We start from the raw sequence: 11,682 nt of genomic DNA on the forward strand, positions 1-11,682 counted from the left end.
CCTCGGAGTTAGCTCTGGCATGAGCGTGAGCTATAGCGTCCTGTTCCCGCTCTGGCCTGCGATTTTCTTCTTCGGCCCTCCAGGTAGCGCGATTAGCAGTATTTTGCGACTGCTGTCGTCGGCGCTCCTCGGAGTTAGCTCTGGCCTGAGCGTGAGCTATAGCGTCCTGTTCCCGCTCTGGCCTGCGATTTTCTTCATCGGCCCTCCAGGTAGCGCGATTAGCAGTATTTTGCGACTGCTGTCGTCGGCGCTCCTCGGAGTTAGCTCTGGCCTGAGCGTGAGCTATAGCGTCCTGTTCCCGCTCTGGCCTGCGATTTTCTTCTTCGGCCCTCCAGGTAGCGCGATTAGCAGTATTTTGCGACTGCTGTCGTCGGCGCTCCTCGGAGTTAGCTCTGGCCTGAGCGTGAGCTATAGCGTCCTGTTCCCGCTCTGGCCTGCGATTTTCTTCATCGGCCCTCCAGGTAGCGCGATTAGCAGTATTTTGCGACTGCTGTCGTCGGCGCTCCTCGGAGTTAGCTCTGGCCTGAGCGTGAGCTATAGCGTCCTGTTCCCGCTCTGGCCTGCGATTTTCTTCATCGGCCCTCCAGGTAGCGCGATTAGCAGTATTTTGCGACTGCTGTCGTCGGCGCTCCTCGGAGTTAGCTCTGGCCTGAGCGTGAGCTATAGCGTCCTGTTCCAGCTCTGGCCTGCGATTTTCTTCATCGGCCCTCCAGGTAGCGCGATAAGCAGTGTTCAGTGCGCGTTCCCTAGCTCGAACTCGATCACTTCGCCTTCTGACAAGGCGTGCTGCCGTATTTCGCGTGCGTGCGTCCTCAGCTAGTTCCAAATTACTTGCGCGGGTCTCGGCAATTTGTAAGGCATTCCGGGTCCTTATCTGCGGTGCATTTTGACGATATTGGGCTCGGCTGCGCCTCAGTGCGGCTTGGCGGCGTTGTTCCTGAGATAAAGAAGATACGCGTGGCATTCTCTTTTTTTTTTGCTGTTTAAAAAATCGTAAAAATAAAAATTTAAAGGGATTATACGTGTTTGTTATTAAAAAATTTTAAATTCAGGGAATTTTGAAATTGTGATAAAATGATAAATTTATGTACTATGCCCCGTATTTGGTTTACGGTTGATACATACATAATTTTATAATTTTCTGATAGATAGACAAAATACTGCAATTGTTATTATTTAATTGTGGAAAATTGTGGAAAATATAATGTGTATTAAAACAGCAAAGGGAGACAGAAAATTCGGACAGTTTTAACAAATTAACGGAAACTTACCAATTATCAATTGTAGGAGATATCACTTTAAATCACTTTTTAATTTAATTTTTCACTTTTGAATAACAAAAAGTACACAATACAAGTAATATAGGCTTCACAGAAACAGGTTGTTATACGGCGACTGTTATTTACAGACTAATCCATGGATTAGGCATACGTGTCAATATAAAGGCTGGTATTTTACCTGTTGACAGCACAAAGGTCAACCCTTTTTCTCACGAAGAATCCCGTAGTGCAGAAAGGTGCAGGTAACTACTTTGATTATGCAATTAAAGGATTGTGTACGTGTACATTAGTGAATCAGTTACCTTACCATTTGACCTGTATGATGTAAATCAAGAATTGGAAAAGTCTAGGTAGACTGGGTTGCAATATGAAATCAAACTATCGGGTTGTATATACCTGCCCTTGATTCATAAATGTAAAAGTAAATTAAGGTGACTTTCTGTAGGGGCGTAATAACCTGCATAGTGTTCGGCAATATTTGTAAAAGTTTTAGTATGTAGGGTTACAAATAAATATAAAATAAAACTATCAGAGAAACCCTTAACCAGTCGTGGGGTATCAAACTTTAATACATAAAAAAAAGACCTTTGTGAAATAGATGACAGATGTTTTGTATATTTAAAATAAAAAAAAATAATAATAACTGAATCTGAAATCTGGGAATATGTTGAAAGGAAAAGATTATGTCAGTATGCCAATCTTATTTGCAAGATCTATATGATTTGTATACAATCTTAAAACATATGATTTCTCCAAAAATGTCAGTAAATGTTTCAAAACGCTTAAGCTGTGTTGATTTGCCTGTTATTTAATGATCATTCTAAGACATCTATATGATATAGTCTTAAAATTTTTATAAAATTAAAACTATTATTCTGAGATTGCTAAAATTTACTATATCTTGGAGTATATGGAAATATTTTAGGAAACGACAAAGTTATAGTTACGAACTGACGGAAGATGTATTCGAATCGCCTGATATAACAATGAAGCTAGGTCGATTTTACTCTCAAGTTTTCGGTCATTTCTATGAAAGCTATATGATATTATTGTCCGATTTCAATAAAAATTAAAACGTAAATCTAAAATATTCAAGATTTACTATATCTTGAAGTATATTTATTTAAATTATTAAACATCGAAGTAATAATTTTTTTTCTCATTTATTTCATATAATTGTTCCGATTGTTCCTATGGGAGCTATATGATACTGTCATCCGATTTTAATAAAATGAAAACCGTAATTCCATAGTATTTAAATATTAACAAATCCTGAAGAACAAAAAAAATTCTTAATACTCATAAAAAATCCAAACTTCCTAACTTTAAAAACACCAAAGTTATGGCATTTTCAATCGTTCAGTTATATGGCAGCTATAAGATATAGTCGGCCGATCCTTATGAAATTTGGTAGGTCGGATTGATTGGCCAAATATAAAACCTGTAGAAAATCTTAACTTTCTAACTTTACAAACACCAAAATTATGGCATTTCCAATCGTTCAGTTATATGGCAGCTATAGGATATAGTCGGCCGATCCTTATGAAATTTGGTAGGTCGGATTGATTGGCCAAATATAAAACCCATAGAAAATCCCAACTTTCTAACTTTACAAACACCAAAGTTATGGCATTTCCGATCAATCAGTTATATGGCAGCTATAGGATATAGTCGGCCGATCCTTATGAAATTTGGTACGTCGGATTGATTGGCCAAATATAATACCCATAGAGAGTCCCAACTTCTTATCTTTAAAAACACCAAAGTTATGGCTTTTCCGATCGTTCAGTTATATGGCAGCTATATGATATAGTCGCCCGATCCGGCTCGTTCCGACTTATATACTACCTGCAATAGAAAGACAAGTTTTGCGAAAGTTTCAAGCAGATAGCTTTAAAACTGAGGGACTAGTTTGCGTAGAAACGGACGGACAGACGGACAGACGGACGGACAGACGGACGGACAGACGGACGGACAGACGGACAGACGGACATGGCTAGATCGACTCTCCTGGTGATGCTGATCAAGAATATATATACTTTATAGGGTCGGAAATGTCTCCTTCACTGCGTTGCAAACTTTTGACTGAAATTATAATACCCTCTGCAAGGGTATAATAATATGGGGGTTACCCCGTTATTGCTTAGATTCTGGTGATGTGTCGTTATAATATTTAATATATGAATTATTTTACCATAATGACAATAATTAGATTTGGCATGTGAAGAGGGTACCGCTTACATTATCGAATTGTATGTTGAATGAAACTTATGAATGAAATCGGGTTTGTCATTTTACCAGTGAATTAAATGCTGATATCTGGTGCTGTAATGAACCAATCCAACTTCTGGTCTGAGTGGGCCCTTCATGTGAAGTACTAAGGTTGTTGTTGTTTTAGCTGGTGTTTTTATAGCCAGCGATTGTGGCATCATTGCGTCAACGTCTTTTGGCCCGGCACGTGTCCGCTTCGTCTGTTAATTGAATTTGCCTGGCCCAGTGCAAATTATACCTCCGGAGACGGGAAGAGCAGCAGATGTTTGGCATTCAATTCCTCAAGCTCCCGTGTAATTGCCGCACGTTTCGGCGATTATGTTGCTTAGGCCTTCGACTCCCTTTGGCCGACTGCAGTTGCCTTAATTGCTTTCGACCCATTCAGTGAGTCGACGGGCTTTCAATCCCATGGTTTCTGCTTAGCCCCCAATGCTGTCCATAATGTCTGGGTCGAGGTCTTTATATTTATTGACTGCCTCCCGCTTTATCAACACTTTATTTGTTATTTGTTTAATTTACTGCACGCCTCAACTTGCATTTCAACATATGAAAAGGTCATTGATAGTGTTCCGGATCTTATTGGTTTTAAAGTATTACAAACCAAGGCCCAATACTTTATAATGGTCATAAAGCTTGCATTACAGTAAGATTATAAGTTAAAAGTGTATTTATTTATTTGTTTGGAGTTGGCCAAGGGTAAAATAAGTACTCACATATTTAAGTAACTTAGTCAAGTACTAATTTTATTTAAGTTATTTAACTTACTTTGCAACTAGTTAATTTAATGTATTGTTTAAATAAGTCTATTTATGTGGAAGCTTAAAACTAAAATTATATGTAGCTTCTAAGTAGCCCCAGAAGTTTATAGTTATAGTCCCATTTTGCTAACCATGTTTTAAAAATGCGATACATTTTTTTATAATATTTTATATTTTTTCAAAGTTTGCAGTTTTTTTTTTCATTTCCCAAAGCTTAGACACCGGAGTTGGTCTTGATCCAGTCCAGGTAGCTGGTCACACGGGTGAAGGCGGCAGGGGCGCCGATCTCGCAGCCGCCGGCGGATCCGAAGGAGGTGATTCCGATGAGGGTGCCAGCCAAAGCCAATGGGCCGCCGGAGTCACCCTGGCAGGTGGAGGAGGCGTTGGGGGTCTCCACGCAGATGACGTTCTTGGTCACGATCAGGCTGCCGAAGGTCTTCTGGCACACGGCGTTGTCGATGACGGTGAGGTCGACGTACTGCAGCTTCGAGGAAACGGCGGAGGCGGAGTCGGAGGTCAGGCCCCATCCGGAGGCAACGGCGGTCTGTCCGGAGTAGGTGGAGTAGCTGCCGGCGATGGCGGGCAGGGCGATCTTGTTGACGGCGGACGAGAAGGTCACGGTGGGGGTCTTGATCAGGGAGATGTCGTTGCGGACGGTCAGGGACAAGTATCTCTCGTGCTGGATCCACTCGGAGCTGGCGATGGTGTGGGTGAACTTGGGGCTGGTGCGGACGGTCGCTCCGAAGTAGACGGTCACGGACGAGCCACTGGAAAGCGGAATCCCCTTATTAGCCACGATTATTTGACAAAAAAAACAAAGCCCACTTACCCATCTGTGCAGTGAGCAGCAGTCACCACCCAGCTGTTGGAAATGATGGAGCCACCGCACCACCAGCTGCCCTTGGAGCTGGAGAAGCTGAGTCCCACCTGGTAGGGGAACTGGTCGGCCACGGCGTCCTTGCCGTTGGTGATGCGTCCTTCGATGGAGGGCAGGGCGGTCCTGTCACGAGGATGCTCAATGCCGGACTGGGGCAGGAGCGAAGCGGAGGCGGAGGCCAGGGCCAGAACCAAAACAACGAATACCTTCATGCTGATGCTTGATCAAACTAGGAGTGATTTTCCCTTACGAATGAGACCGCTTTTATAGCCGGCCCGTTGGGTCTTATCTTAATAGAACGCTGGCCAAGTCCACTTAACCGTTTTGATTATATTTCGCAGACATTAATATCAGTTTTTTTATTTCGACGCATTTGTAATATATTTCAAGTTTGATAAGATTTTACTTTTGTATTTGCTTATCAATCATTACGAACTTCCACTTTGTGTTTATAGCAGACAATCCAATTAATCAAAGTAGCAATCATAATCTCTTTATTACTTTATCTTTACAGTCTGACTGTGTATTAATCATTTAAGTAATCACTATAATTGTGTATCTTATTCCAAAAGACTTTGATGCTTTCTATAGCTTTGTCTACTGATATATCCCATTTTAAGTGCCTCGCTCGTGCCCATCCACTATGGTTGAGCGACGTGCCATATAAATGATTTCTATCTAACTATTTTGGTTTCTATTAAACAATAACGAAGAAGCTTAAGGTGTGCTCATTTTATTTTACAAAAAAGTAACAGAACTGGTAATCTTCTAAGCCGAAACTCCGGAGTTGGCCAGGATCCAGTCCAAGTAGCTGGTCACACGGGTGAAGGCAGCTGGCTCGCCAACCTCGCAGCCATCGGGCGACCCAAAGGAAGTGATGCCAATCAGGGTTCCATCCAGAGCCAGTGGGCCGCCAGAATCTCCCTGGCAGGTCGATGTGCCCTTCGGGGTGGCAACGCAAATGACCCTGCTGGTGACAATCAGACTGCTGAAGGCCTTGAGACACTCGGAGTTCTCAATAACGGTAAGGTCGGTGTACTGCAGATCCTTGGTCACGGCGGAAGCGGTGTCGGAGGTCAGGCCCCATCCGGAGGCAACTGCCGTCTGTCCAACGTAGCTGGAGTAACTACTGGCGATGGCGGGCAGGGCGATCTTGTTGACGGAAGCGGAGAAGGATACGGATGGGGTCTTGATCAGGGAGATGTCGTTGCGCACAGTAAGGGAAACGTAGTTGGCATGCTGAATCCAGTTGGAGCTGGTGACGGTGTAGGTGAACTGGGGGCTGGTTCTGACCGTGGCTCCATAGTAGATGGTCACGGAGGAGGCACTGAAAGATACAACACTTCTTATCCATATCCTTAGGGGCTTAGTACAGTCAACTTACCCGCTGGTGCAGTGGGCAGCCGTCAACACCCAGGAGTTATCGATGATGGAACCACCGCACCACCAACTGCCCTTCGATCCGACGAAGCTGAGTCCCACCTGGTAGGGGAACTGATCCACCACAGCGTTCTTGCCATTGGTGATGCGACCATTAATGGAAGCCACCGAGGTCCTGTCACGAGGATGAACCGGAGCGATCTTGGGCAGGAGCCCGGCGGAGGCGGAGGCGATGGCCAGGAGCAAGACTACGAAGACCTTCATACTGATGGTTGATCGTTTAATGAATGATTTCCTATACTAAACGAGTCCGTTATATACCCGTCCTGAAGGGTCTTATCTGGAAGATCGGTGGGCAAATCCCCACCCAAACGCTCCGATAGAATTTCTAGAAATTTTAAAGGGGAAAATCCAAAAGCGTTTGTGACCACCTTACAATGAATAGATAATACCTACGCCTTTTCCTCCAAAATTGAATTATTCCTATTGGTTTTAAAATAATCTAATTTTGTAGCATAAGAGTTATAGAATGCATTAGGGTAACTTCTTTCGATTTTTAGGTTTACAAATCAATGTAAGTCATTAACATAACATTGCAACAAAATTTTGTTAAGTTCTTTATGATGGAATATAACTTACCTAAAATTATTTCGCCCATTTTTAGGAAGTAATTTTCTTATAACAAGAAAGGAAAGCTAACTTCGGGCGGAGCCGAAGTTGATATACCCTTGCAGAATACTCTGTAAATTATATTCACCAAAATTATTCATATGATGCATTCTTAATACTTATAAAAAATCCCAACTTCCTAACTTTAAAAACACCAAAGTTATGGCTTTTCCGATCGTTCAGTTATATGGCAGCTATATGATATAGTCGCCCGATCCGGCTCGTTCCGGCTTATATACTACCTGCAATAGAAATACAACTTTTGGGAAAGTTTCAAGCAAATAGCTTTATAACTGAGGGACTAGTTTGCGTAGAAACGGACGGACGGACGGAAAGACGGACAGACGGACAGACGGACTGACAGACGGACGGACAGACGGACGGACAGACGGACGGACAGACGGACGGACAGACGGACATGGCTAGATCGACTCTCCTGGTGATGCTGATCAAGAATATATATACTTTATTGGGTCGGAAATGTCTCCTTCACTGCGTTGCAAACTTTTGACTGAAATTATAATACTCTCTGCAAGGGTATAATAAGTGTATTTTATATTTGCTGAAAAACGAACCATTACATTTATTAGAGGGAAAACTGTCCGTTCCGTTAGCCCAAAAATAGATTTTTTTTTCATAAATTGTAAGTATATCTAACAAAATATTGCCCAAGTTTCAAAATGAAATTCAAATTAGTCGTTTCAAATATGTTTTTTCTGGAAACAATTTAATTTTTTTTCTAATCCTAGCTCCTAAAGATAAAAACTAAACGATCTGAAAAGTTTTGTGAATATTATTTTTTTAAGTATATTTAAGTACAATCCCGAATTGAAATATTTTTGTATTACTTTAAACACATAAGCAACATGAGCAACATTGATTTTATCTTTTTTTTATCGATTGTGTTTAGTTATATGTATATTATGGAATGTAGAACAAAATATATAAAATGAAATATTTGAAAAAAAGCCTAAATTTCCACAAACAAAATTTGTCAAAGCAATACTTAGATAATCACTGACTTAGCCATAATTTATAATCAGTTAAATTGTGAAGGGATTTGCCCATTAGTTAATATTGATAAGAACACAATAACCCTCTTCAATTGATAAGTATCGAAAAAATTGATCAGCATGGGGGTTTTTTCTTGTCTTGGTTCTATCCGTTGCATGCATAATCGCTAATACCTGGGTTGTGACAGTGGGAAGTGAGTATCCACTACGGTTTCTTATTACTATCCTTCTAACTCTTGCAAGGTATGTGGATCAGTGCCACTGCCACTACTTTGAATTTTAAGCAACACGACAGCTAAACCTCAGCACATTGAACAGCGATATCTTCCTAATGAGAACTCCAGTTAAACTTTCTCGTTTTCCATTAAAAGGCCGATTGGACTAACGTTTTCTTCTTGGGACCTCGACAAAAATGACGTACCTATATGGGATTGATTTCGGTGTCTGCTTAGAGTACGTTTTGAATAGATCGATTCCTAACAAACAAATGTCTTTAACGAAGTGTCTGGCATACCATGCCAATTTTGAAAAAAATTTTATTTAAACAATCAAATTTGATTTTAGGCCAAAAAGTTTGGCACTAAAGGCATTAAAATCATTTAAAATATAATGCGTAACCTTTCTTTTATAATCACCCTTTTCCAGAAACTAATTATTCTGAACCTCTTTTTAGCATTATTATAATAAAGCCATCCAATTCTCGACTGATAATAATGTTTACTCATGTATACGATTATGTATTTGTTATTCTCTAAAAAAATGCAAACATAAAATGTTCATGTTCATTTAGTAAATGCTTTTAATTTATTGACTCGCGGCTTATAAGCCTGTACAATTTTCAGAAACAAACTTAGGCGGAAACACCGGAGTTGGTCTTAATCCAGTCCAAGTAGCTGGTGACGCGGGTGAATCCAGCTGGGGCTCCAATTTCGCAGCCATCTTTGGATCCGAAGGAGGTAACACCAATCAGAACGTTGTCCAAAGCCAATGGGCCGCCGGAATCTCCGCTGCAGATGGAGGTGCGATTGACACCGTCCACGCAAATCACTCGGCTGGTGACCACCAAGCTGCCATAGGCCTCCTGGCACACGGAGTTGGCGATGACCGTGAGATCGGCGAACTGCAGATCCCGGGCCACCGAAGAGGAGGTATCGGAGGTCAGGCCCCATCCGGAGGCGACGGCCACTTGTCCGACGAAGGTGGAGTAGCTGCTGGCGATGGCGGGCAGTGCGATCTTGTTCACGGAGGACGAGAATGTGACGGACGGGGTCCTGATCAGGGAGATGTCGTTGCGGAGAGTGAGCGACACATAGCTGGCGTGCTGGATCCAGTTCGAGCTGGTGACGGTTTGGGTGAATTTCGGGCTGGTACGGACGGTGGCACCGTAGTAGACGGTCACGATGGAGGCACTGGATAAGAAATACTCCTGTTAACCTAGATCCTCCGGGGAAAGTAAAGTGAACTTACCCGCTGGTGCAGTGGGCAGCCGTCAACACCCAGGAGTTATCGATGATGGAACCACCGCACCACCAACTGCCCTCTGAGCCGCTGAAGCTGAGTCCCACCTGGTAGGGGAACTGATCCGCCACAGCGTTCCTGCCATTGGTGATGCGACCTGTAATGGACGGGGTCGAAATCCTGTCACGAGGACGCACTGGCAGAGTTTGCGGCAGGAGTCCAGCGGACACGGAGGCAAAAGCCAGAGCCAAGAATATGAAAACCTTCATGCTGATCGTTGATCTTTCAATGAATGATTTCCCCCACAAGCTTGTGCTTTTTATACCCGTCTTATTTGGTCTTATCTCCTGTAGCTGTTGGGAATGGTCTTTATTTATTATTGAAGTTGTAAATTTTGACATAGTCCAAGTATAAGGTAGGTGAAAATCCCTATCTGTTAAATTGATTAGTGATAAGACCTCTGTTAAAATTGTATCATGTTTAGGCAGTAATTATAGGTATCTAAGCAACAATTTAATGATTAAGAGATTGAATTAATAAGTCTCATTTAAAAAATGTTACATTGGAAGGGAATAATACAAAGTTTATGGTTTCAAACTTTTAAAGATTTTACACCGTTTTTTGTTAAATTGTAATTTAATATTAAATGATGAATAAATTACCTTAAGAAAAAAATAAATATCAGTAATTTATGAGCAATACAATTTAGTTATCATGGGTTTTTTACAAAATGGCTTAATGAGAACACTGAAGTACCAAGGGATTAAGATCATAAATCGAAATCGTTTGGGGATTCGCCCATTAACTCATGATAAGCCGATTAAGGTTGGTATATAACAACCTCAATGAGCAAGGGAAAGACATTCATTGAAAGCACAACGATCACCATGAAGGTCTTTGCAGTTTTGGTTCTGGCTATTGCCTCGGTGTCCGCTGGTCTCCTGCCTCAGACTCTGCCTGTGCATCCTCGTGACAGGATGTCGACGGCGTCCATCAGTGGTCGCATTACCAACGGAAAGAACGCTGTGGCCGATCAATTCCCCTACCAAGTTGGACTCAGCTTCCTGGGCTTGAAGGGTAGCTGGTGGTGCGGTGGTTCCATCATCGACAATTCCTGGGTGCTGACCGCTGCCCACTGCACTAGCGGGTAAGCTGTCCTCGTTTTAATGAATAGAATAGATTATTAAGGAGGATCCTTTTTCAGTGCCTCCTATGTGACCATCTACTATGGAGCTACGGTCCGAACTAGCCCCCAGTTCACCCAGAAAGTCGCTAGCTCCAACTGGATACAGCATGCTGACTACTACTCGAAAACCGTTCGCAACGACATCTCCCTGATCAAGACCCCATCCGTATCCTTCTCCGCTTCCGTCAACAAGATCGCCCTGCCCGCCATCGCCAGTAGTTACTCCAGCTACGTTGGCCAGACCGCAGTTGCCTCCGGTTGGGGAATGACCGCCGATACGGAGACCTCGGTCACCAAGAACCTGCAGTTCGCCGACCTGACCGTTATTGACAACTCCGTGTGCCAGAAGACATTCGGAAGTTTGGTGGTCACCAGCAGGGTCATCTGCGTCGCCACCACCAATGCCATCTCCACCTGCCAGGGCGATTCTGGTGGTCCCTTGGCGTTGGATGGTATCCTCATTGGAATTACCTCTTTTGGAGCGGAGGATGGGTGCGAGATCGGTGCCCCAGCCGCCTTCACCCGGGTGACCAGCTACTTGGACTGGATCCAGACCAACTCTGGCATCTCTGCTTAAAGTTTTCCGTAGGAACTTCTGTATTCGGATGAGAGATAAAGAAAAGTTTTAATAAAATATCAGATTATTCAAAATTTTGTTTATCTTAATGTTAATTCCGAGGAATTGGTATTTTTAATCTGACAATATTGAGCATTTGAAGGACATAGTTTTTTAATTGTTGATTGAAATTGTACTGTCTATACTGTTTTGTGTTCGTATGCCTGTTTGGAG

At 42.6% G+C, this 11,682-nt stretch overlaps 4 protein-coding genes across 4 annotated transcripts; 1 reads left to right on the plus strand and 3 right to left on the minus strand.

The window, feature by feature from the left end:
• Positions 1–4,460: 4,460 nt before the first annotated feature.
• LOC108041734 (serine protease 1-like) lies at positions 4,461–5,425 on the minus strand. The gene is made up of 2 exons (XM_017119740.2): positions 5,139–5,425; positions 4,461–5,076 (listed from the first exon to the last, which is right to left on the minus strand). Exons 1-2 carry the CDS (start codon positions 5,396–5,398, stop codon positions 4,524–4,526), a joined length of 813 nt encoding a protein of 270 aa, XP_016975229.2. The 5' UTR covers positions 5,399–5,425; the 3' UTR covers positions 4,461–4,523.
• Positions 5,426–5,903: 478 nt separating this feature from the next.
• Positions 5,904–6,830, minus strand: LOC123038069 (serine protease 1-like). The gene is made up of 2 exons (XM_044461528.1): positions 6,571–6,830; positions 5,904–6,513 (listed from the first exon to the last, which is right to left on the minus strand). The coding sequence occupies exons 1-2, from the start codon at positions 6,828–6,830 to the stop codon at positions 5,955–5,957; spliced, it is 819 nt and encodes a 272-aa protein (XP_044317463.1). The 3' UTR covers positions 5,904–5,954.
• A 2,193-nt stretch (positions 6,831–9,023) lies between these two features.
• Positions 9,024–9,979, minus strand: LOC108046285 (serine protease 1-like). The gene is made up of 2 exons (XM_017125891.2): positions 9,716–9,979; positions 9,024–9,657 (listed from the first exon to the last, which is right to left on the minus strand). The coding sequence occupies exons 1-2, from the start codon at positions 9,973–9,975 to the stop codon at positions 9,099–9,101; spliced, it is 819 nt and encodes a 272-aa protein (XP_016981380.2). The 5' UTR covers positions 9,976–9,979; the 3' UTR covers positions 9,024–9,098.
• Positions 9,980–10,590: 611 nt separating this feature from the next.
• On the plus strand, positions 10,591–11,471 carry LOC108046287 (serine protease 1-like). Its single transcript, XM_017125892.2, has 2 exons — positions 10,591–10,853; positions 10,911–11,471. Exons 1-2 carry the CDS (start codon positions 10,594–10,596, stop codon positions 11,467–11,469), a joined length of 819 nt encoding a protein of 272 aa, XP_016981381.2. The 5' UTR covers positions 10,591–10,593; the 3' UTR covers positions 11,470–11,471.
• The last annotated feature ends 211 nt before the right edge of the window (positions 11,472–11,682 follow it).

The sequence above is a fragment of the Drosophila rhopaloa genome, unplaced genomic scaffold (genome assembly GCF_018152115.1).
Source record: "Drosophila rhopaloa isolate 14029-0021.01 unplaced genomic scaffold, ASM1815211v1 contig_42, whole genome shotgun sequence".
NCBI classification, from domain to species: domain Eukaryota; kingdom Metazoa; phylum Arthropoda; class Insecta; order Diptera; family Drosophilidae; genus Drosophila; species Drosophila rhopaloa.

What these genes read in the sequence shown, in the direction of transcription:
- LOC108041734 (XM_017119740.2), bottom strand. Translation starts at nt 5,398, where the DNA reads ATGAAGGTATTCGTTGTTTTGGTTCTGGCCCTGGCCTCCGCCTCCGCT. An exon ending in GCTGCTCACTGCACAGATGG is followed by an intron (nt 5,077 to 5,138) that starts GTAAGTGGGCTT and finishes TCCGCTTTCCAG; the next exon opens with TGGCTCGTCCGTGACCGTCT.
- LOC108046285 (XM_017125891.2), bottom strand. Translation starts at nt 9,975, where the DNA reads ATGAAGGTTTTCATATTCTTGGCTCTGGCTTTTGCCTCCGTGTCCGCT. An exon ending in GCTGCCCACTGCACCAGCGG is followed by an intron (nt 9,658 to 9,715) that starts GTAAGTTCACTT and finishes TTTCTTATCCAG; the next exon opens with TGCCTCCATCGTGACCGTCT.
- LOC108046287 (XM_017125892.2), top strand. Translation starts at nt 10,594, where the DNA reads ATGAAGGTCTTTGCAGTTTTGGTTCTGGCTATTGCCTCGGTGTCCGCT. An exon ending in GCTGCCCACTGCACTAGCGG is followed by an intron (nt 10,854 to 10,910) that starts GTAAGCTGTCCT and finishes ATCCTTTTTCAG; the next exon opens with TGCCTCCTATGTGACCATCT.
- LOC123038069 (XM_044461528.1), bottom strand. Translation starts at nt 6,830, where the DNA reads ATGAAGGTCTTCGTAGTCTTGCTCCTGGCCATCGCCTCCGCCTCCGCC. An exon ending in GCTGCCCACTGCACCAGCGG is followed by an intron (nt 6,514 to 6,570) that starts GTAAGTTGACTG and finishes TGTATCTTTCAG; the next exon opens with TGCCTCCTCCGTGACCATCT.